At 38.0% G+C, this 25,831-nt stretch overlaps 1 protein-coding gene across 1 annotated transcript; it reads right to left on the reverse strand.

Annotated features, from left to right (window-relative positions):
* Positions 1-3,374: 3,374 nt before the first annotated feature.
* LOC109243380 (isoleucine--tRNA ligase, chloroplastic/mitochondrial) lies at positions 3,375-24,664 on the reverse strand. The gene is made up of 22 exons (XM_019410305.1): positions 24,523-24,664; positions 23,953-24,151; positions 23,654-23,808; positions 23,475-23,576; positions 19,032-19,101; positions 17,944-18,056; positions 17,755-17,823; positions 17,381-17,488; positions 16,806-16,953; positions 15,339-15,570; positions 14,804-15,090; positions 14,536-14,672; positions 14,298-14,445; positions 13,993-14,124; positions 12,515-12,643; positions 11,780-11,907; positions 11,532-11,696; positions 11,107-11,232; positions 8,181-8,254; positions 5,341-5,590; positions 4,471-4,650; positions 3,375-3,965 (listed from the first exon to the last, which is right to left on the reverse strand). Exons 1-22 carry the CDS (start codon positions 24,580-24,582, stop codon positions 3,684-3,686), a joined length of 3,294 nt encoding a protein of 1,097 aa, XP_019265850.1. The 5' UTR covers positions 24,583-24,664; the 3' UTR covers positions 3,375-3,683.
* Positions 24,665-25,831: the final 1,167 nt, after the last annotated feature.

The raw sequence follows: 25,831 nt of genomic DNA on the forward strand, positions 1-25,831 counted from the left end.
TTAAAAATATGTATTTCAAAATTTAATAGGTAGTAGAATTAACAAATTTTATTATAATCCCCCTACTCACCTGCACCATCCAAAGTGCTGGCCGAGACAAATGTCCCGGTGTATGCCGATTTTAGGTGACTGCTATCCACAACCACAATCGGTCTACAATGATCGAGCCCCTTTATAAAGGCATACAAAGATATATACACATATATAAATTCATTTTTTTGGGATTTTACCATTCTAATGTGCGAACCAGGATATGTCATATCCATTGTGTATAGGTACCCTGGTAATTTATTGTATGAATCAGCCGGTTCACCTCTCAAGAAATTCATTGCCTTTTCTTTAGCCCGCCACGCCAACATGTAACTAACATCAACACCAAAATCTGATTTCACATCATCAATTATATCCTTTGGGGATCTTGTGATTAGTAAGCTTGGACCTAATCATACCACCGATAATACTACTACTTGCTTGACGTTGCTAATACACCTAATCCTTCAACGGACATGTATGCTTATCATTGAACTCTCTCACTTTGAATATTTGTGATTTGTTAATGCTAGAAGCCTTAAATCTCCATTCACAATCATCTGACAAACATAATAATGTATAGCTGCAAATAATTTATTATTATATATATGATCAGTATAAATGCATAAAAAAAATACACTCATATACAATTGAATACATTGTTACACACACACACACACACAGACACATATATATAGTACCATATATACATCTGAATACGACTATAATTATATATATACATTTAAATACGTCTAATACTTCTAAAAACAAACAGTGAGAGTCACTGTAATAAATATTTATCATTAAAATAAATATGAATACATGTATTTGAAATACATAAAAAAAATTCATAAGTACAACAGTGAAAGTCATGTAAAAATATCCAAATACATCTTAATACAATTTGCAAATTCTGGCATGATTACAACATACAAAAAATTCTAAATAATTAAGAACACTCAAACCTGATAGCATTAGACCTATCAATCCGGAATTGAAACCTTTCAAATATTGCATAATGCTCCATCACCTCTTTCAATGTAGCCTTATCATTATATACTTGTCCAGCCATAACCTCTCTTTGATTAGTTTTTAAAATTATCAAATCTGTGTCCAGTTCGAACACCCCAATTGGTTCGCCTGAATTGACGACGTCAAGAGCAAGTGTATCATCTGTATCAAAATTACACCTTTGATTTGCTTCGTCAATTTGCACAAGGTCGCCTTGAATTAAACTACCTCCAGCTACAACTTCTTTGTCAATTGTTGTTATGCACAAAGGATACATCCCGAATTCTCTGTTCAATTTTTTCGATACATACACCCTGTAACCCATGTCGTTATGTATTTCCATTGGCGTGCAATTTTCTTCTACTTTGTATTCAATTTTAATGGACTTTGAGCTCAAATCTATGTCGAGTTGATTCGTAATTGAAGAAACCAAATCATTGTACGACGCATACTCCTTTATCAGTATCCCCTCAATCGAATAATCGACATAGTTACTCTCACTGTTCCACTTGTCGGAATAACGCAATAGCACGGTTAAACTTGCCATATGTAAAATCGAATTATATCGAATTTCTGTATACAATTGTATGAATCTCTAATTTTATTGGTCGAAACCAGAACTTCCACGAACGACAACAAAAGAAAAAAAGGAAGGATTGAAAATCTAGAGATTGCTCTGTTTAGTGGTATTTTTCGGATGGAAAATCTTTTCTACAGCATGAAATACAAATTAAATGTGATAATTTTGTGTTAGTTGAGTTATATTAGGAGACTATTTGGTTAATTGATTCACTTTCCGTTTTAAAACAGCTGAAAAGTCCATTTTTATGCAACTTACGTTACTGTATTCACGAATACAGCTCACGAATATAGTCGAATACAATAATTAATTAGCTGGACTTCCCCTGATTCACGCCGAGTTTTGCTACTGTATTCATGAATACAGTAGCTTAAATACATCGAATACACCTTATAACAACTGAAAACATAGCTATAGGAAGTAATATAGTAAATGGTAGCTATAGATAGCTAATAATCTCTAAACAATAGTGGTTTGTAAAAATTTCTCTTAATAGAGTTAGGCTAATATTTGTGGAACTCAGAGGCTTTTAAGCCCAGCCCAAGTAAGCCCGTAACTCATGAGGCTTGACAAAGGTTTGGCTGAGCCGGCTGATGATAGGCTATAATTATGTATTTTAGTCGATTATTATATTTCAATTCACTGCACTTCAGTTGAGTTTGCGCTTTAATCGCTAGTGTTTTGCACTAATTGTGTGTTTTATGCCTTGTAGGAGTGATTCCGAGCTATATAGATGTTATGGAATGAATTCAAGTGATTTGGAGCTTTGAAGTCTGAGTAAAATCCCAAGGAATTAAGCCGGGATCGTGTTCGGGGTTCAAATGATAGTTAAGAACGAACGAAGAATCGAGTAGGCATATTGCGCACTGTCTAGTAAAATGCACATAACTTTTCTCTTAGAACTCCATTTGAGCTCCACAATATATGGTTGGAAAGCTAATTCAAAGGGCTACAACTTTTATGTTTTACGCTTTTCCGAATACTAACCAGAAAAGGGTGAAAAATGCTCGAGAAGTGCGCGGCCGTGCACTGGCCGCGGATGTGAGGCAGAAACAGGGTAAAATCCGCGGTTGAATCCGCGGCCGCGGACGTTCTGTCCGGGAAAACTGTCCTTTTTCGCGTAGGAGAAGGTATAATTGTTTGGGCCCGACCCTACATGGTATATATACATAGAAAAATGTTATTTTTGGGACTTCTGACACAAATTCGACCCAAGGAGGCAAGAACACACTGGGAGCAAGGCGGAGAATTCTTCTACGGGTTTTTCACTTCTTTCTTCCTATTTTCATTATTGGATATGAATTTTTGTATTGAGTTATGCATACTATTATGAATAGCTAATTTGTTATCTAGGGTTTTGATGGAACCTCTTGGAGGATGAATTCGTGTTATGTTTTAATACAATTTAACCTTTGAATTTGTCTATTTGTTCAACTACGTGCTTATTTCAATTGATTGAATGACCATCGATTGACTGTGCCTATTTATTATATGTTGCTTGAGAAAGGATACATATTTAGGTGGTTGTTGAAAAACGTCACTCCTAACGTATGTAAGAAATCAATACAGTGGGTTTAAAGGTAGGTTTAGAAATAACAAAGCCTTGGCGTGGTCATAATGAGTCGTTAGATAAAGCCAACTAGCGTAGTTCGAGAGAATATGTCTAGTAAATTGTTGTAGTTGCTCGAGAGAGAATTACGGCAACTAAAGTGCTCACGATCAGTAGAGAATACATAGGCGAAATTGTAGGGAATGTATAAAAATATAATTTATTGTTGGATCAGCAAACAGGGTCTGAATCAGATCCTTTACAAAAAAAATCACCAATGCCAGTTATCCATCTATTCATTAATGCATGTACAAAAATACTATCCTAACTTGAAAAAGAAAATAGTTCATTTGTGTTTTTCTTTCTCTATTTCAATGAATTACATTAGAAGGGCTGATGCCTCATTTGGTAAAGAAACTAAAACTTTTTGAAGATTCAATTGGAGACAAAAATTACAGTTGGATGTGAAGCTTGTAGTAGTTGTAAACCTCCAGATTTTTGGACCGATTAACTTCATTGTGCTATAGCCTCTTTTGCTTCACTCTGTGTGACCTTGGCTAAATCTTCAGGATCACGAATTGGTAGACCAATAACCACGTTGTGACAGCGGCCACATAGCAAAGGATGCTCAGTAAATGAACCTACTTGAGGTGAATAATTCCAGCATCTGTCGCATTTTGAGCCATCTGCACGGGATACGCCAATCCAGATTGTGTTCCCTTCTTCGATGAGGTACTCTCCATTGTACTGAACATCTTTAGTTCTTTCATCTTCCAAGGAGTTGAGAATCTCCACCTGCATAAATTGCAAGAACGTACTCATATAATGTATCAAATCACGAAAATCATAAAATCATGTGCTCAAAGAAACTTGTGGGTCCGGACTGCCCTTTTTATGTGCTCAAAGAAACTCTTTTTGCATTAAGTTTTCAAACCTAACTTCATCAAGTAAACACAACATTTCGACTATGGAGTCCAAGAATTCCTAGACAGAGACCATAATATTCAAGTGGAACTATTGCCACAAGTGTGTAACGGAGTTCAGCTAAAAAGATGACCAATACTCATTGCAAGTGTGACCAAATATTTGTTTGAAGAACTTCAGGGGCAAATCAAAGTAGGTTTTCAAGAGGATTTGAATTATTTTGTTTCAAGCTCAAGTGAGCTCGGCAACAATATAGCAACTAAAAGAGGGGAAAAGCTGGTGCTCGTAGAGACATGGAAATTGACGCATTTATACCATGGCCTATAGAGACTTGAGCATCAGTCATAACTATAGTTAAAACGAGACCGCAGTATACCTGAGATGTTATAAATACGCGATTTAGAGCATCTGCATCATTTGTAGGTTTGCACATTTTGTTTAGTCTCTCAGCCAGGCTTTCATTAGAACAGTAGAGATACACCTTGGCCTCTAAGCTGGAGCCGATCAATTTTCCATTTCGAGCTACTTCCAATGCTTTGTTAACTTCCGTCCTTAGCTGGTCATAGTTGTTCAAATTGCCATCATCAGATAACGATTAATAAAGTTGGCTGAAAAAAGGAAAAGACGGGGACCTCCGAACGAACAGCAATTCAATAGAAAGTAAAATAGGTTCTGTTTGGCATAAAGAAAGATGCCACAAATAGTTTAAGTTATTAAACAAAAAGACATCTGATGTAATAGACTATCATTTCGCAACCCTTAAATTATTAAAGCTACCAAAGGGCTGTGGAATTCTTATATGGAGTGCATCGTAGAAATATAGAGATCAGCCGCCTTTGAGCTTACTTAAGCAACTGGTAGCTAGACTGGAATACTAGGCCAATCTTTAAGTTTAAACAACTGGTACCCGATTGAAAGAATGGGCCAAACTATGTGGAGTTATCCGTATCAAAACGTCTTCCACAGAAATTGAGAAGCTTTAGTCAATATACCAGTACTCTAAGGGGCAAGGATAAGAGGAAAATATAACATTGCAAGGAGGAGTCCTAAGCCAATGATGTTTTACACCTATAGTCTTTCTTTTTTACTGAAAACTCCTAGTCATCCTATATACGAGGGATGAAAAAAAACCTGTATATGAGGGAGATGAGTATTTGAATAACATCACTTTGCAAGGCATTCTAACCATGTTTAACTCCTAGTCATCATTAATTTCTAATCTTTGTCTCAGATGTAAAACAGTTACCTCAAGTATTTTTCCCCAAAAATCAACTTCTTCCTCTGGAAAGGAAAGGTGTTCTGCATCTAGTTCAGGCCATCTTGACTCGAAAACGAATTTGGCAACATGCCCATCTTCGGTGGTATGCTGGAAAGGAAGATGCTGCCAGACATCCTCAGCCAAATGAGGTAAGATGGGAGCAATTATCCTTCCGATTGAAAGCAAATGGGCTTCAAGGACTGTTTGACAACTCCTCCTTGTAAAACTTGTACTGCCCCTGAAAATAACAATTTACATTAGCATCTAACTAATTTTTCAATACGAGCTGTTAATGAATTCAGGTAACAAGCTGAAGCCTGGATTCAAGGGTCACCTACAGTTAGGGGTGTCAATGGTTCGGTTCGGCCGGTTATTTTATAAAATTATTACCATACCAATTTTTCGGTTATTCTATTATGTATAAACAAAATTAGACTTTCCGAAACCGTCCCAATCATGTCGGTTTCTCTTTGGTATCGGTACAATTCCGTTAATTTTTAGTATTTTTATTAATGTCTTATAAAAGCCACTAGTAGAATGCAATAACATACGTACTTTTATATGCGTAGCAAAACTCTCTAGATATTTTTACTATTTAAAGAGTGATAAATTAAGAAAACATGAAAGATGGCCACAGTATAGATCCGTCAACTATTCTACAGCGTAAAAGAAACTAAGCAAAGACACAAAAAATATAAATCACACGAGTGGAAAGATACTAACCAAGCTAGAACTCAAGGATAAAGTCTTAGAAGATTAAATATTCAAAAAAATAAATCTAAATTATACAAAAGAGAAACACATTCAGTACATTGTAGTTTGCTACTCATAATCGCTAGAATATTGTGTCTTGCTAGTGAATATGTTGGAAATAATTTAGTTTCAGTAGGAGTAGCATAATAGGTTTGGGAATTAGGATTTTGAGTTTAATTACTTATTGGCTTGTAACCATTCTCATAATTCCAAGGCCCAAGGAAATATTTAATGCTTTATTATTTTTAAACTTAATATATAAATATATTTTTCACATTAAATTTATTCGGTACGGTTCGGTATTTTTTCGGTTTGTTTTCATAAAATAAAAAACCTACGGTTACAGATTTGTATAAAAACCTACGGTTTTATTAAAAGAAATCTAAAAATCGGTTCGGTCGGTTTAGTCGGTTTTAAATATCCATTGACACCCGTACCTACAATATCTAATACAAAGAGAATAGAAGAAACATCAATGTAAAACAAAGAGCAAGGCACTGAATCCCCACATGAAGTGAATTCTTAGAAGATCTGTCAAAACTCATATACAGAGGACATAAAACCCTAGATCAACAATTCATATATGGGATATGAAACCTGTCACCAAAATGATGACTTGGAGCCAAGAATTGAAGACTCAGAATACCAACTTTCTAAGAGAAGTAGCTTGGATCTAAAGTTTGATACAAAGACTCTTAGTAGAAACATGTTCCTACCATCAAACTTCAATTTTCACATAAGATAAACTTATCAACTCGAGGTACTTACCGAGACATTCTACAGAAGTATTTGATTGTTAAATAAGTTAGCATGCCATATAAAATTGAGTCAAAATCTACTAGGAGAAAGATAAACTGGAACAACAAGGTTCGCTTGCTTTTTCTGAAGCCCATAATCAACATGTTAGGCTTCCAGAATGAGGATAAGAATAAAAATCTAAGGAGCAAAGAGCCCAAACGAATTGTCCTCCATCTATACGAGAGTCCAAGGCGTGACATCGATACGTTTCATAGTATTCCCAAAAGCGTGATTAGTGTATTTTGATGAATTGTTCAAGGTTCAGGGATTCAGAATCGCAGTCGTTTATTTGACCGAATAGAGGATTTAGAGTCACAAACCTAACAGCAAAACAAACAAGAAAGTTCATTTAAACCGAGATATCAGCAGCAGGAATTTTTGCAGCTTTCGCCCTTGTGAAAAGAGGGTAATTTGGCTTCCATTCAGCTTAATGGAAAGTGACACTTCTACTCCAACTTTTGACACTTCCATTGGAAAAGAAAGCAAGCAAAATAATTTCAATTTTGAGGAATAATTTGGTCCGCCACACCAGCAGCTCTAAGCAACCCAAAATCCTACCCTTCCTCAACTCCCTGCTTCTCCTCCGTAATCCTACCTCCAACTCCAGTCGACCAAGAATGCCCATCCACCGCTACCCCTTCCTTGTAGCCTCACCTGCAATCCTGGCTCCCTGCCCCCAACAGGTGCCTTATCCCTATCGCCTCTACTGCAGTTTTTCTCCTTCTTTCCCTCCCTACAGTCTCCCATATTTTGAGCTTCCATTATCTACAGTCTAGCTATCTCTGATGAGTCAATACTATCTCTTACCAGCAGCAGAACTTATTGGTATCGTTTTCTTCTGATTCTTTTTCTTCTTTCCAAAACATTGTATGAGAAGTACCCAAATACAGCTCATTTTGATGGCAATAAAATGGGTTTATTAGGTAAGGAGCCAAAATTCCACTTCTGGATAAATCTACAAACCAAATTGCAGGTTCAATAAGGAGCCAAAAATCAACTTTTGGATAAATCTACAAGCCAGATTGTAGGTTCAGTAAAGGCCACCATCAGAAGTACCTCATACAAGAGGGGTCAAAACTGCAAACCAATCCTTATAATTATTAATTACTTATCGCTATTTTAATAGCAGTACTCACTGCCTATGGTAGCATTATGTCTTGCTTTGTTTTATATTCTTTTAACTATTTTTTAAAGTTTTCTCAGGACTTGAAACATTATACAAGCTTGGGAAGAGAATAAAAAAAATGAAGAGTATGTAGAGATACAACATGTATTACCCAACATAAAGCCGATCCTTCGCAACATCGAGATAGAAGTTTGAGAGGTCAACTATCACAAAGCGCTGAATCACCTGCAGGGATAATGAATAATAATTACACAAAAAAGGATGCCTTCCATTAAAGGGATAAAACTAGGAAAGTATCAAAAGAACTGTCCATCAGCTGATAATTAAATTCATCTCAAAACAAACATTTTCATGAAATTAAACTTTAAACTGCAAGAATCCGGAAATTAACTGAAAATATTTTATATATCCATCTCATGGAAAATACTAAAGGGCTCTTTATAATCTTCTTATCGACATTATAGTATTACCACACGGTGTCACAGATTAGGGATCTAATAACCTTTTAACGTGGAGTTTACGCCAGTATGATTCTTGATTAAGAATATCATTTTGCTTTATTACACTTGAGGGGATTGAAACAAATTTTTTTCTCTCCCTCCTTTGCTCACCTCCCATCCATCCAAGTGTTTTGTTAACTTTTAATACCATCAATTTGACAAGATGCCACCAAGACCAAGAGAAGACATCATAACTGTACCTGCATAAATAGGTTGATTTTGTGCACAAGCATAGCTAACACCTTCCATATCAATATTTTGTCAAATTAGAAGTAAATTAAATATTACTCCCTCCCAATTTATGTGACACTCTTTCCTTTTTAGTCAGTCCTAAAAAGAATGACACCTTTATATATTTAGTAATACCTTAACTTTAAATTTCTAGTTTACTGTTAATGAGATGATTTAAAGCCACACAAATATCTATGACTTGTTTTTTGCCACAAATTTCAGAAGTCTTTCTTTTCTCTTGAATATTGTACCCAGTCAAACACCAACACATAAATTGGGACAGAAGGAGTAGCATTTCTCTATGCCATACAGATGCATTCGTGCAATTCCTAGCTGTATTACAAATTCCAGCTTTAAAGGTTCTGATGAAATCTTCTCCATACTGCCAGAACCAATTTCACCACAAGCTTGTCTTTCCATTGAACTTCGACGTATCAGATCACGTGATTATTTCACTTAACTTCGGAATAAATTAGACTCCTAGAAGCCTATCAGCCTTGTCTGATTAAGAGAAAAAAACATGCAATTTGTCGCTGGTAGCAAATACTTTTCAAGGAAAACTGGAGGCTGTAGACGCCGGAACTACAATAGTACGATTCAGATGTTACATTATCACTCATGCACAGAATTAAGATAACTCACACCTGAAAGAAGCAAAACAAACAACTCTTTTATTCACTATCCTTGAAGTTTAGAAAGAGTTATACCTATCGCCCCTTTTTTTTAAATACAAACATAATTGAGATTGAAGAGAAAGTGAAGTAGAATCACACAAGTAGAATCAGATGTTTCACACACACACACACAGTGGCCAGTGGCCACTTTATAGCAGCTAAACATCCTCCCTCTTTTTACACTAGTCCCTTGACACTGCTGCAACTAAACTTCCACCGAAAAGGATTTGTTGCTCTTATGCCTACCTTCTCAGCTAGAAAGATCTGATCATGACAAGCTTCCTCACTGTGGTAGAACAGAATAAACTAGGTAGCTGGAAGGTGTACATTCCTTTAGTGTATCATGGAACGTTTCTTCCAGAAATCCCCCTCAACCTAACCTTATCATTCCAAGCCAGGCTATTAGGTCACCTTCCATTGGAATTATCCAAAGCTCTTCTGTCTCAGAAATGATCCTTACTAACACAGGATAAGAATCCATCCATTCCCTCCTTATTTTGCAGAATAGCCACCGATAACGCTGTTGGCAAGACAAAACTGAATCCTAACAAGTTGCTGGCTTTTATCAGCCGCTCATAGAAATACACCTTCACAGGTGAAATCCAATACCAGCCCGCATATGTAGGATCTTTTGGACAGAAAGAAAGTTGCTTTGAAGATAGTGCTAACTCTTTCCAAAAGATTAAGATTATTGTATAATATTGTTTTACTTTTGGTGTAGATTATAAATGAGGATGAATCACTATTAGAATTCATGGAATCCTTACATGAATTTTAGGGAATATTTTTGCTTTTTTGCTTTTTGCTTTTTGCTTTTACACCTGAACAACGCCTTCACTGAATATTAGTCATTCTATTCAACAGAATTGATGCGCTATGTTCCCTGTCGTCAATCCTAAGGACCTTGGATATTGGCCTCAAAATTTTCTTCTGTATTACCTTTTTTTTTCTTCTGAATAAATATTTTCCTCCATACTTCTTGTGCTAAGCCTTTATCCTTTTCCCAAAATTATCATTCAAGCAGCCAGAACTCGTCAACTAACTTCTCTTCTCCTAACTACCAAGTACAACTGCAGCAAGTTGACTGCCCCTAGAGAACCGTAGATTTAAGACACTGAAACTTTGGGCAGAACTAGTGATCCAACAACTTGACTTCGAGGTGTGACTGGTGCCGAAATGGTTATTTTTTTTTAACTGACAGGGTTTATATGCTTAAATTAAATAAAGAATATCTTATTTAGTTTCTAGTTTCATCAGATTTTCCCCAACTATCAAGTAAAACAAGAACAAGTACATCAGGTTTTAATCTTCTGACAACTTCATTGATTTGTCACTGGTGACAGAAATGGTGTTTATATCCTTAAACTCCACTGCCACAGTGCCACTTCTACCTTACCACTTAGCTCATGTTGACACAAATATACGATGTAACTGATCTACTAATCGTGGTTATAGATCTCATCTCCTGACGAACTGAGAGAAATGTACTTAGCTTATACCATGACTAAGATCCTCCCCCTCTTGTAGTTAAAAGAAATTGTGAAGCTCCTCTTTTCCTTCAATGATATGCACTCTTACTATTTTCAATCAAACAATTGCCTTTTTCCGTATAAGCAAAGTTTTAGAGTCGTCACATTTCAGGAACTTGAAACATCAACTAAAGAAAACATACCTGAAATATTTTGAAAAACTGATAACCTTCATAGCTCTCTCTGATGTTGTTCACAACATTAGCAAGCTGGAATAATGCATATTGATCAATCATAGGAAGATCACTATACGGGACTGCACAATCAGCCTGCAGAAAGCAAATTTCAGATAACACTTCACGTCAAAACTACCAATGTTAAGTATGAACATCTAATTAAAGAAAACTAATAAACTCATCAACTTTAACAAGTAACAAACAATACTCAGTTCAAGAGTCGAGCATAAGAGGGATCTATAAAACGGACTGCACATGCTCTAGGTGTTTATGTGTGATAGAGAAAGTAAAAAGAGCTTAGCAGAAAAAGAAGATGCTGCTGCACAAGTGATCAGAGCATGCAAGAACATTCTTATTTTGGAAATAGCCTTGATTGAGATTGTTAAACCTACTTTCCAATCATGGAGATTTGCTAGAAGGAATCGAAGTGTTCCTCGCAACTTCCGGTATATGTCAGACATTTGACGAAGGACTTGAGGTCCAATCAACACGTCACCAGTATAATCTACACTTGAAACCCAAAGCCTTAAAACATCAGCACTATATGGAGGACTTTCCTGTCAAAGGTAAAGTAGAGACGTCATTTCTTGTCAAGAGCAGGTGTGAGGTGCACACTAATTGCAACAAATCGGCAACACACCTTTTGGTTTTTCCCTCCTTCAATCACCATCCTTGGATCAACAACATTGCCCAAAGATTTGCTCATTTTCAACCCCCTTTCATCCAGTACAAATCCATGTGTAATAACACCACGATAAGGGGCCATGCCTGCGATTATGACATATGATGAGAAAATTACTATAAGGCAATATCTCGAAGAGCCAAAATCTAAAATTTAGACTATAAGAATGAAATCACTAACTACTGCCATGTAGTAAGAGCCCCTACTAAGGATTTTGCAGCAAAAAACAGTTTTGCTTCTTTTCCAGAAGCAAAATATAGCCCCTACCTAAGGATCCCTCACTGTCCTTTATGTCCAGGAATTTTTCCAAATCCCTTAGCCTCTTCCAGAATATAACTTACTACTGTTTAGGAGAATAAGATGGTAACACTTACAGTCTGAAGTTCCAGAGAGAGAGAGAGAGAAAGAGATCTATAAGAATAATAGCAGATAGTAGAGGACTATAGTTATGGTTTCAGATGTAGAAACATTGAACAGCCATAAAGCCCAAAAAGGAGGTCAAGGGGGTAGACTAATTCCCCGGGAAGTTAACCCTGTTTCTTTCCCTACTTCTTGTAGCCAAGCTTGATATTTCCTGGGATAAAGAGACTAACAAAAGATTTTTTTTTCTTTTATAAGGTAAAGATTTAAGATTCTCTAAACCTCAAGTAATATTACATAGGATGAAGAGGAGGACTACAAAATGCCCCTTACCTTTAGTAGCAATACTAGTTAGCAAGGAACTCTGGAACCAACCACGATGTTGATCTGTACCCTCAAGGTATAAATCTGCAGGGTAATTAAGGCTTTCTCTTTTGTCCAGCACCGCAGCCCATGAAGAACCTGAGTAAACAGCGGCTAACATTATAATCCTAGTGCTAAAGAAAAATTTACATTAGGGACTTCTCGTGAAATATAGTTAAACCGGCACATTGATGAAGAGAGAAAATATCAGGGAAACAACACATAAGACCCAAAAAAATAAAAAGAGAGAGAGAGAGAGAGAGAGAGAGAGAGAGAGAGAGAGAGAGAGAGAGAGAGAGAAGGATGGAAGAACGATATACTGAACACCCAAAAACTATAAATTTGATGCAGCAGGAAAAACTGAAACGCAAAAAATGTTAGTTTTGTAGGATTTCCGCTCATCTTAGGTTGTAAATAAGGAACCCTAACTTTCACCTCCATTTCCAGTTGAATTAGCCTATTAGAATTGTAAGGGAAAATGCAAATTCATGCATAAATGGACAGGAAGCGGATATAAGCTGAGACACACTTTGCTGGAACAATAATAAACAAAACTCCAAGCGAAGATGGATGCAGACAAAGTTCTGTTTATATTGTACTCAGCTCTTCCACAAATGCAAACAAATTTTTGTCACTCGAATAGACAATTTTTGAAAATTTCCTAATTCGGCAATATTAACCATCATGGGTGTGAAGATTGTCTTTAATCTTGTACTTTTTTCACATTTTGGAGCTTTAGTTAAAGTAGTCCTATAGGGTAGAAAAGAAAATGGAATCTAGCAAGGTGATCTATTCCTGCACCCAATATAGTTGGGAATATCACAAATGACCCAAAAAGGGAATGAGGACATTCAATTTGTTGGCATTATAGGCAGCTTTGTTGGCAAAGTGGTTAATAAGAATTTCGACCATCTCACTTGGTGATAACAGTTCATCACACTCTATTCGGTTGTTCCGGTTCAAGAACCTTCTCTTCTTTGCCACCTTTGATTCAACTACCATCTTCACCAAGAATGGCATGGTCGTTGTTAAGTGTCCCACATTCAGTGAGAGCAAGAACCAGGAAGTAATTCCATAATGTTGAGAATTAGCTACAATTATTTTACTACTTGCCTTGATCAAGGTAAATTTGAAATTTGGAGGATAAGGTATTCTATTTGCCCGTTTAAGAAAAGAAGTTTTTAGTCACTTTAATTGTGGGGTCCTACCAAACCCAGCTTCAGAAACTCAATCATAAAGGATGACCAGAGAGGAGAAACTGACTAGTATTGCTGAATAGATGAAATTATTTTCAAAAACAACAAGAAGCAAAGGAGAAACCACCTAGACATATAGATTTTAGCCATGGCACCCTAAAGTTTCAAGTAATCAATGATCAACGTTATCCCCAAAAAGGGAATCGTTGAGCTAGTTCAACAGGTACAGAGTACCGAAAGAAGCTATATCACCTGAGTCAAACCAAACATCCATTGTATCAGTCCCTTTTTCATAGTGTGATGCTTTATCACGATATTTCTCAGGAAGTAATTCCTCCACTGACATGTACCACCATGCATCGCTTCCTTTTTGCGAAATTATAGCTGCAAAATCATGATACAAAGTGAGAATGAACATCTGCATATTCCCAATGCAAATTAAAGATTTTAATATTTAATAAGATTCATATGCAATGTAGTAGACAAGTTATTTATCACGCCCCAATTAAAATCCATATAACACAGAAGTACAAGAAATCACAACATGAAAGCTTTACATTTGATATGATCTACAGTTTCTTCATTCATCAGTGGCTCCTTTGATTCAACGTGGTAAAAGACTGGAATGGGGACTCCCCATGTCCTTTGGCGTGATATACACCAATCCGAGCGGCCAGATGTCATAGCAGAAATACGGTTTACTGCCTGGAGACAATTATATTATGCAGTTACAAAGCCACTAAAGGACCAGCTGCTATCTTTAAAGAATTTGAGAGCCAGAGTATTAACAAATACCTGAGTAGGAGTCCAAGTTACTTGGTTGATTGCATCCATTGCAGCATCACGAAATCCTTCTACTGATGCAAACCATTGTTCAGTAGCCCTGAATATTGTGGGCTTCTTTGTTCTCCAATCATAAGGGTATTTGTGTTCTGCACAACATTTATTAGACGAAAAGACTAGGATTACATTCAGAAGAAATATCACATTATTTAATGAATCACGGGAGACTTATAGTTTGTGGACATCTGGAATAGGCACTGAAACAACAGTAACCACTTACTGTATGGCTCTACCATGACCAGTGACAGCTGTTCATCCAAGTAATCAATAACAGCAACATTGCCATTGCCAAGCACATCGAGCCCCCTAAATTGTCCAGCTTCTTCCGTAAATTTCCCAACATCGTCAACAGGGGAAACTATAGGCAAGCCGTATTTCAAGCCGGTTACATAATCTTCCTGTCCATGACCAGGTGCGGTATGAACTAATCCAGTTCCTGACTCTGTTGTAATGTAATCACCCCCAATGACAACAGGGCATTCCCGGCTATCTATAGGATGGGTGTACCTGAGAAAATTGAACGTGGGTTCCTGATGTAATAATGAACAATTCCTCTCTAGTAACAACTGTGAGGAACTCATGAACAGCATGCACAGCTTGGTTATGGACCCACATGGATAATACTTAAGGTCCTATTAACTTGGACTTCTGACAGCATAAACACATGAAAATCATTGGAAATATACCATTTGAATTGTATTTGACAGCACAAATAATAAGCTTGTGCAACCAGGCGTACAAGTTCAACACTTCACCTGCAATTTTCAAGATCCGAACCCAGTACTGTTTTCTTCAAGGCAAGCTTCAAGCCCCATTTTGCTTCTAATGCTGATACAAGGTCCAGAGCTACAATAAGATATAGGCTTTTATCGCCCTTCAAGAAATTTCCAAGCCTCTTCTTTCCATCCCCGGGAGATGTAGAATCGTCTGTCGATGCTGAGCAAACTTCAACGACGGCATACTGAAGCTTACCATTTACTGCAACAGCTGCAAATCCCCCCAATTATTATTAGACAATAATTGTACCTCAATATATTAATGGAAATGGAAAAAATGAATTTCCATACCACGACTTAATGAGCATTGACTATAGAAAAACCAAGCACATTTTCACATGATAACAGACTAGCAGCACTTATATTTGTTGAGACAACGAGCTGTGGTAATAAACTCAATGCTATAACAAAAAAAGAACTCCACTTGAAAAGGGTAGTATCTTTAGCATGTCATACAAACCCGAAATGCTTCTGAAACTTGAGAATAAATCAAGCATTGGTTACTTAAGTCTTACACAGACACAAATTTATCTAGTTCTTAAATCTGCTTCTCTCAAAAAGGATGGAAAAAGGATGCAGCATAAAGATGGACAAAAAACACGCACTAACCCAGTAAACTCGGCAAAAGATACTCCCCCTGGAAGCAGATTCCTCAAAATCAGAGCAACAACGGAAATTTTTTAGTGAAGAATTCAATCTCATTAAGCAGTGGATATGACACAGTTGTGACAAAATGGAGCGTGGATCTAACTTTTTTTTGGTAGATATGGACCTTGGGTCTAACTCAACCCCAAAACGTAGCTCATGAAAAGAGAATTGCATAGGATAATACAACCCAATCCCTCAACCAATGTGGGACTTAGACCCCCTTAACGCCCAGGACTGGGAAACTGGAGCATGGATAACATAACACAGGGGCTCAATATTGACAAACACAACAACAGGCATCGATGGGTTTGACTTTGATATCATGTGAAGGAGTGGACCGTGGTCCTAACTCAACCCCAAATGTCAGCTCATGAGGGAACGATTGCCCAAAACCATATAAAGAGACCACATCCCATTCCAACCAATATGGGACTTAACAAACAGTTATCGCCACATAAGTGCATCAGCACCATTCTAGTGTTTGGTTGCTTATATATAACCTTTTCATAGATTGGCTATGTTGTGCAGTGCCAAAATATGCACACTTATCTAGACAATATATTCCAGCTTATATTTAACTATTTCATTTCAATAGTGACAACTATGATATCTTGCACACAGAAATTTGATGGTCCGAGCAGGAAAAGTTTAACTTGAAGCCAGAGTTCCAATGAGTCTTATACAAGATGCAAAGTGGACTAATAACGTTTGAAGCATAACACCTTTCCTAATTTGGATTATTTACAGAAGGAAAAAAAAAAAGGGGGGGGGTGTGGATGATCCCATAAAACACCTTACCAGCATTAGCTGGTATTGTCCAAGGAGTCGTCGTCCAAATTGCCAAGCATAGATTGGGCAAGAATTCTTTCAATGAGTCACACGAAGCTGGTACATCAACTAGTCTGAAAATAGCATACATGCTCTTTGACACATGATCCTCATTATACTGCATATAAACTTCATAGATGTTAGATAGAAACCATGTATATACATACAAATAAATATATACATATACATAAACACACACCTCATACAACTATATAACTAGCAGATCAAAGTTACACTGTTCAACCTTTCTAGTAAATTATTTATGATATACCATATATCAAATCAAAAAAAAGGAGAAAGAGAGAGAGAGGAGATGTTAACAACTTATGGGAGATACAACAACATCATGACCCAGACTATGCTATTGCCCAGACAACTTATGAGGTTTCACCCTCACTCTGCCAGAAAGTACGAGTCAAAGTCAAAAAGTAGTAGAACCCACGGCCTTGTAAATCATTCAAGTTTTACCAATCTCCCAGGTGAAACAGAGTATCACAGAGAAAGTAGGTCATCTTTGAAGAAAGCAGCAATAGAAGTCCACATACCTCCAGTTCAGCCTCTGCAAGTGCAGTTCGAGATGAGGGACTCCAATGAACTGGTTTCCTGCCTCTGTAGATAAAACCTTGAATAGCCATCTGGCCAAATACTTCAATCTAGTAGAGAAGCATAAAGCAGGGAAGGAGTTTTATAAGACTAGTTTGACGGTATAATTATTGTTAACATAAAAAGAAAAATACGCAGCTTACCTGTCAAAGAGAAAAGCATTAGTGCTAGCTTTCATAACAAGGACAGATATAGAGAAGGCACACAAAACATTTAGTACAAAAGCAAACCGACAAAAGCATTACCAATAAGAGCAGATATATGCGAGATTCAGCAAAAGACAGAGAAGGAGCTAAAAGAGTTGCTGTGAAGATACCTGAGCAGCCTCATATTCTGGATGAAGAGTTAGATAGTGTTGATCCCAGTCAGCCCATACTCCATAACGCTGCAACCATCTCAGACTCATAAATGTTAGCATTATGATAAAACAGAATAAACAAGAAAGGAAGAATAGAAGGACCTTGATGAAAGAATTTAGAATGGGAAGTAGTAAATTATAAACAACCTTAAATGATGCCATCTGACTCTGCACTGTTGATTTTGCAAATTTGGCCGCCTTGTTTCGCAATTTTAGCGGTGTAAGCTCCTTTCTGGCATCAGCATCTAGTGACTGTAACACTGAAGTTAAAAGAAGCTGTCATGCCACCAAAATAAAAATTAGGCGGCACAGATAGAAGAGAATAGCATAATAGTATGTTCTAAAGTTTTGGTCCCCTTATTCCATAATTTTTATCCACCATGTCAGACACTCGGGATAGTGTTAAATTTCCAAAACAAGTCTTGCCAAATAGTTAAGGAATAAGGTGGAGTTGCATGAGAATGATAGTCTCTAATCATTGGAACTGATTAAGAGAGAGAGAGAGAGAGAGAGAGAGAGAGAGAGAGAAAATGTGGAAAAAAAGAACTGTAGTAGGTGGAGTTTCCACAGACAGCAATAATATCTATATTAACCTCTATGCAAAAGGATCTTACTTCATTAAAAAGAAGCTTGCAGCACATTCTCTAATCAGGAACCAAGGGGGGAAAATCAATTTGATTATGGTTGTACTTAAGCCTACATGCTCTCAAGCCAATAATAGGTAACATTTCATCTCAAAAGACCAAGGAAATTGTCTCAAAGACTGGCTTTGATCAGGAAAGAAGCCATTCTGAAGTGCACATGATCTGTAGTTTTGAGTAATCCAATGTAGTTAAATCAAAGGACGAAAGTAGAAAGGAGAAATAGGCTAAGAACAACAAAGGTCAACCAAAGAATGATACACGGCCTTAAGTAAAGCTCTAGCGAAAGCACAGGCTACCATCTCTGACTTATATTTGTAATTGGTCTGCCAATTTGGAAGTTCAGACTAGGTATTTTGCATCACAAATGGTTTACGCCAACAAATGTCTGCTTCTTAAGTATAACAACTCAAGTAGCCCAGTGGCAGAGAATTTTAACAAATAGATACTTCTTTAAGGACAAAGCCAACTTTGACAAGTACATTCCCCGTAAATATAGGTTACATCTGCTAACATAGTTTAACCGTCAATCTAGACTTAAGCATAGGAATATTCAACAAACTTGACTGAAACTGCACAAGCAATGAAGTTTACCTTTTAACTCAATTGGTAAGCCATGGCAATCCCAACCGGGAACATACTGAACTTTGAAGTTTTGAAGAAGCTGATAAAACAGAAGAACTGATTAGATATGGCAGGAATTCTTATGTTAATATACAGACATGAAATACATGCAGGGGTAAAAGCCCGTTAACTCCTAAGTTCTGGCATAATTTGTATGTAGACATAATAAGTTCCAGGCACCAGAAATGCCTGGGAAGTAGTCTTTGTGAATCACTTGTTAACTTACAGTAGTGCTCCCTTGAGTCCGTGCTGATCACAAATTTTAGGCAACATAGACCACAATATTAACCATACTGATTACTGAACAATATTACAGCCAGCATAGCACTGAGAGATGCTAAAATATGGAAGTAACATCATGTTAAAGCCTTATAGCTTTTGTTATTTTTCACTACAATCTCACCTACCTGCTTGTATTATGTGCTTAAGCTAACCAACAAAAGATCTTATCCAGATCTAGCAGATAAAAGCAGACGATATTACACTAGAGCTCAACCTGTGTGGGCCCAAATCATGTAATGATTAGTGAGAAGTAAAGGAAAATCTTTCAACAAACTATCTGACAACACCAACGGCTGTAGAAATTAGGCAAAGTTCAGCTAGTGAGGGTTAAAATTTACTAAGCCGGCTTGCGAGCTACATACACTCAGGTTAGTTGTGGCTCGACTTGACAAGTCTTTTTCAGGCTCCAATAAGGAAGCTGGGTGAGGTTGATCTCTCCAATACCCGATTTGTTAGTCAGCAACATGATTCTTTTTCATTTCTGGTGCTTACACTTAAGAAGATCTATGTTATTAACATCACATAATCCTATATTCTCTTCATTTTCCGTTCTCTCTCCTCTTTGTCGTAACACATTTTTTATAAGGTAAAATAATTTTATTGATTTAGCGGAAAATCCCATATACAGTAAACTAAAATGTAGAGAACAAACCTAAAATATAGTATGTTGTTTACAGAAGTCACCCATTCATCTGTACTGTGAAACAATTTGAACATTCAACACAAAATCTTAAGGCTACAGCTGGAGCACCTTCCGGCACATGTAACCAGATTTTAGGGTTTACACGTGGATTCGATTTTTCCTTCTTTCTTTTGTTTTTTCCTTTTTTCTTTTCAAGTAGAGAGCACAAACGAGGAGGAAAAGAGGACGAATTGGGAATGTTATAAGAAGGCAAAGTTAGCGGTTACGGCGGCTAAGACTGCTGCCTTTGGACACATGTATGCGGAGCTTGGGAGCAAAGGCGGGGACAAGAAGTTGTACAGGTTAGCCAAAGTGAGGGAGAGGAAGGCTCGTGACTTGGACCAAGTAAAGTGCATCAAAGACGAGGACGGCATGGTATTGGTGGAAGATGCCCATATTAGACGAAGATGGCAGACATACTTCCACAGATTGTTGAACGAGGAGGGGGACAGAAGCATTGTGCTGGGTGAGATGGAGCACTCCGAGAGTCCGCGTGATTTTGGCTATTGTAGGCATATTAAGGTTGAAGAGGTTATGGGAGTGATGCGTAAGATGAGCAGGGGAAGAGCGTCTGGGCCAGACGAGATCCCGGTAGATTCTGAGAGTGTGGGCCGTGCAGGCGTGGAGTGGCTTATTGGATTGTTTAATGTTATCTTTAAGACGAAGAAGATGCCCGAAGAATGGAGGTGGAGTACGATGATTCCTTTGTACAAGAACAAGGGTGATATCCAAAATTGCACTAACTATAGCTGCTGAGTCATACTATGAAAATTTGGGAGATAGTTGTGGAAGTCAGGGTGAGAAAGAGTGTGTCTATTTCCTAGAATCGGTTTGGATTTATGCCGGGGCGATCGACTACGGAAGCCATTCATCTGGTGAGGAGATTGGTAGAGTAGTATAGGGAGAGAAAGAAGGACCTACACATGGTGTTTATAAACCAAGAAAAGGCGTACGATAAAGTTCAGAGGGAGGTTTTGTGGAGATGTTTGGAGGTTAGCGGCGTTCCGGTAGCTTACACTAGGGTAATCAAGAACATGTATGATGGTGCCAAGACTCAGGTGAGGACAATGGGAGGTGACTCAGATCACTTCCCAGTAGTGATGGGGTTACACCAGGGATCGGCTCTTAGCCCGTTCTTATTTGCTCTAGCGATGGATGTGCTGACGTGGCACATTCAAGGGGAGGTGTCATGGTGCATGTTATTTGCCGATGACATAGTGCTGATTGATGAGACGATGATCGGGGTCAATGCGAGGCTGGAGGTCTAGAGGCAGACCCTAGAGTCTAAAGGTTTCAAGTTGAGCAAGACCAAAACGGAATACTTGGAGTGTAAGTTCAGTGACGAGACTCATGAAGCGGACGTGGATGTGAAGCTCGATACCCAAGTCATCCCGAGGAGGGGTAGTTTCAAGTATCTCGGGTCTACGGATATCGGTGCGGGGTGGATGAAATGGAGGCTTGCATCCGGTGTTTTGTGTGATAAGAAGGTGCCACCAAGACTTAGGGTAAGTTCTACAGAGTGGTGGTTAGACCTACTATGTTGTATGGGGCTGAATGTTGGCTAGTCAAGAACTCCCATGTTCAGAGGATGAAAGTAGCAGAAATGAGGATGCTGAGATGGATGTGTGGGCATACCAAGAGAGATAAGATTAGGAACGAAGTTATTCGGGACAAAGTGGGAGTGGCCCCCGTGGAGGACAAAGATGCAGGAGTTGAGGCTGAGATGGTTCGGGCACGTGCAGAGGAGGAGTACGGATGCTCCTGTTAGGAGGTGTGAGAGGCTGGCCGTGGCGGGGCTGAGAAGGGGTAGAGGAAGGCCGAAGAAGTATTGGGGAGAGCTGCTTAGGCAAGATATGACGCTACTTCAGCTCACTGAGGACATGATCCAGGATAGAAGGATGTGGAGGTCGAAGATTAGAGTGGTTGGGTAGTAGGTAGTCGAGAGTTCCCCGTTCTTTTTTAGTAGTATTAGTAGCTCCCTTGTTTTTTTTCGTCCGCTCTGTGTATCGTATGTTCCAGTCTGTTACTATTTGATGCTATTTTCTGTTACTGGTTTTGTTGTTGTTGTTGTTGTTGTTGTTGTTATTGTTGTTACTATAGTTGTCTTTCTCCCCTTTTCCTTATCGTCCTTTGTCCCCCTATTCTTTCTTTCTTCTTCCTCTTTCTTCTTCGTCTTCTTCCTCTCTCTCTTTTCACCTTTTCTTGAGCCGAGGGTCTATTGGAAACAGCCTCTCCTCGCCAGGTAGGGGTAAGGTCTGCGTACACACTACCCTCCCCAGACCCCATTTGTGGGATTATATTGGGTATGTTGTTGTTGTTGTCGTTGTCTTTTTAAGTAGAGAGAGGAGGCTAAATAAAGTGGGCTTGGAATAGAGAGAGAGACAAGATTAGGCTGAACAGGCTAATAAGTTGGCTTGGAGCAATGCTAGTGGCTCATTAGGCTGAACCGTGTGTGAGAGAGAAACCCTAAGCAACTCCATGGGCTGCGTTTAAAGAGAGAGGTCTAGAGCAATAGAACATGAAGAGATAAAGCGGCTGGGAAAATGGGTTCACCAACTTTTAGCTCTAATACCATGTGAATCCGAGTGTTCAACCCAAAACATTAAAGGTATGATGGAGTAGCACAGGACCATTTAAACCCCTTTGAATACCTTTACACAACCGATGACAGATAGGTGTAGCATTCTCTAACATATACAAACAGGGATTACCCCTTTGTCTCCTCTTTTTGCTATCAATCAACTATATCCTTGATAAAATAATGAAAATAAACAGGTACCCTGTTGAATTAGTCCAGATGCGCGCAAGTTGGTACGGACACCACGGTTATAAAAAAAGAATAAAAAGAAAAAAATCATAGAGTTGAAGCTTTCATTATTTACATGGAAAAAACATATGTGGTTGCTCTAGATATTTTTTGATTGATTTATAAAGCAGTTCTCTTCTGATACTGAAGAAGAATCACCCTTTATCTGTAGCAAGAGCTACACAGTAACAACATATTTATGAAGGACTTATGTCAGTCTATCATAATGAAAAGAATAGAATTATCCTAATGATGAGGGTCGTTACTATCAGAAAATGATCTAACTTAATGAAGAATTTCCATTGATGAATCTCAAAGTACCTCAAAAGAGCTTATGTAGCAGTAAGTGCTCCATGTTATCAGATCAAGACTTGAAAGCGAGTAACTTAAAGGCTCAGAGCTCTCAACAAATCACCTATAACCAAAAGTGGCAAATCAAATATGATCTGCCCGAAGCAGCCACTGTTGGTACTCAAACCCTAATGTGCCATCAAGAATTTACTCATATACACGCAACATGTTAATGTTCCTATCACTGCGAAGGCTAACCACCAAAGAGAACCAATTAACCATGTTGCTATTTAGTCCAATGCACATACAAAAAAAAAATACTAACTAAGAAAGAGTAAGCTTACATGCCAACCTTATAACGATTAATAATGTCCTTCAAGATCTTATTTAAAGCATGTCCCATGTGTAAGTCACCATTAGCATAAGGAGGTCCATCATGCAGAACAAAGGTGCCCTATCAAGAAACTGTAAACATTAGTCAAAAGCAATTCTCATTAGTAGAGATACTTAAGTCAGTCTTCAAGCACTCACCCCACTGTTCCTCTCAACAACTCTTTTAAAAACCTGGTTGTCATCCCATATTTTCTGAAGTTCAGGTTCCCTGACAGTGGAATTTGCTCGCAAGCCAAAGGCAGTCTTTGGCAGATCAACTGTATCTTTGTATTTCCCATCTTCCTGCTTAGCCCCTGGACAATATCAAGCAGGCCAGTCAGCTTACAACGCTGCATCTTGTCAGCAATGACCGAAGTGACTAGTAACTACAATAACCTCAGCTCATTTTTATACTCAAAAAAACATAATTTCCAGCAATATCATATCAAAATCCCTACCTTCAGACCTTTTCTTGGCTGCCATTATCGGTCCGCGAGACCTCCTCTTCGTGGAGGGAAAAGAATCATCATTGGAGTAGGTAGAGTAGCGGTTCATGTTCATAAGAGAGAAAACTCTAGCAGAAGAGCTGCTCCTTAAATTTAACAGGCTAACTGAAGTGGTTTCCCTGAGGGATGAGCAACTCTTTAATGACCAAAGCTGAGCAAACAAAAGATTCTACATCAGCCACCGGAAGCGTAAATGAAGATGCCACGACATTCAAAGAAATCAATTACACACAATGAATGTATGAGTGGCATTTTATCAAGCATCTGGCATGCATACAATAATCAAGACTCTTCCCATATCAAAGAAAAAATGAGTGAAGCAATAATCCGTTATGCAGATACACACAATAAAGTGACACTCTCAATTGATCCTTAATAAAAATTGAATCTTGACTGCATGAACTAAAAAAAAGATAGTCAAATAATGAAATTGATTGTATTCTTATTAAGAAAAGAACTTGGGAAAGCAATGAAACCCATAAAAATTGCAACTTTAATTTATCAAGAGAAATCATAAATAACCTTATAAGAAGAGGTTTGCATAGCCATTTTGGCTCTATTAAAAGGGTGGCTTCCGTTCATTTGAAAGTACAAAGCTTTTCTTTCTGCTGCTGCTTTGACTACAGAAGATAGAAAAGCTGTGTCACTGCTTTATGGATAACTGAACTAGCCAACGAGCTCCCGTGTCTTAGCGTTTGCGATTTGGCCCTTAATTTCCAAAAAATTGTATTGGTGACTTTGCTCTTAGGACTTTTCTTGTAAAGAATTGCACCTCTAGCCCTTCTAGTTTATAGAAATTAGTCTTTGAGTACACAATTTTAAAAAATAACATAAATTTTATATTAGATAGTGTACTTCATTTTAAAATAATTATTAAATAAAAAAATTTAAGTCGATGAAAATGACAACGTTGATCCCATTTTAAGAAATAGTACCACTCAAAAATCATCAGCCTTATTGTGATTCCTAAGAACTTCTATAGAAATATGTCACGTCCTTAGTCTTAAACTAAGCGCACGTGCGGCACTTGTAAACTTGTTCACGATCTTGCTATGCCAAGTCAGCCTAAAATACTACACTCAAGATCGCTAAGGAAATAAGAAAGACAGGAGAAATTTGTCAAAGGAAGCTTTTTATTGTAGAGAACTTGATTTGTTTGCTTAGTGAGTTACAAATGAATAGCCTCATTTATATACTAGTCTCCTAGGGGTTAGTAAGTAAATAATTATTATTATACAAGGCCCTTATTATTTATAAGTAAGTTCCTTTTCTATAATATTCTACATAGCTAGAATCATCTAAGGACTTTCCTAGCAATTCCATAGGGTTCTAAGGTCTTCCATGAGAAATCTCCGTATTTCTCTAGAACCTTCCCACGTATGCTAGTCTATTTCATATATAAGCTTTTCATATGTCAAAATTATATGCCATGTGTCACCTATGTGGCATGATAATGTGGCGGGCCATGACACTCTCCCCACCCAATTTTGTGCCGCCCTTAGCACAAAGCATCGACACGTACGCGCGTACCTCACCTTGGCGTCGCCGGAGATCTTTGTCCATTAGCCATGATGCCCTATGGAGCGGTTCGTCTTCCCATGTCACAAGGTACTAGTCACCTTTCTTCTTACCCTGTTTGTACTTTGGACGGCTAGTAATGATGGCCTCAATCCTCCGCCCATCGGATGCCTCTCCTTGCTCTTGGCCTGAATCTCCCCGTGACTCAGCCAAGTCTAGCAGTTTCTCAAGCATCAGGTCCATGCTTCCACTCCCTATTTGGTTACCCTCCGTGGTCCCAGCCTTGCTAGCAAACTTGACCCCTCTGCTTGGT

The sequence above is a fragment of the Nicotiana attenuata genome, unplaced genomic scaffold, assembly GCF_001879085.1.
Source record: "Nicotiana attenuata strain UT unplaced genomic scaffold, NIATTr2, whole genome shotgun sequence".
Taxonomy (NCBI): Eukaryota; Viridiplantae; Streptophyta; class Magnoliopsida; order Solanales; family Solanaceae; genus Nicotiana; species Nicotiana attenuata.

What these genes read in the sequence shown, in the direction of transcription:
- LOC109243380 (XM_019410305.1), bottom strand. Translation starts at nt 24,582, where the DNA reads ATGAACGGAAGCCACCCTTTTAATAGAGCCAAAATGGCTATGCAAACC. An exon ending in TGCAAACCTCTTCTTATAAG is followed by an intron (nt 24,152 to 24,522) that starts GTTATTTATGAT and finishes TTGTTTGCTCAG; the next exon opens with CTTTGGTCATTAAAGAGTTG. An exon ending in AGCCAAGAAAAGGTCTGAAG is followed by an intron (nt 23,809 to 23,952) that starts GTAGGGATTTTG and finishes GATATTGTCCAG; the next exon opens with GGGCTAAGCAGGAAGATGGG.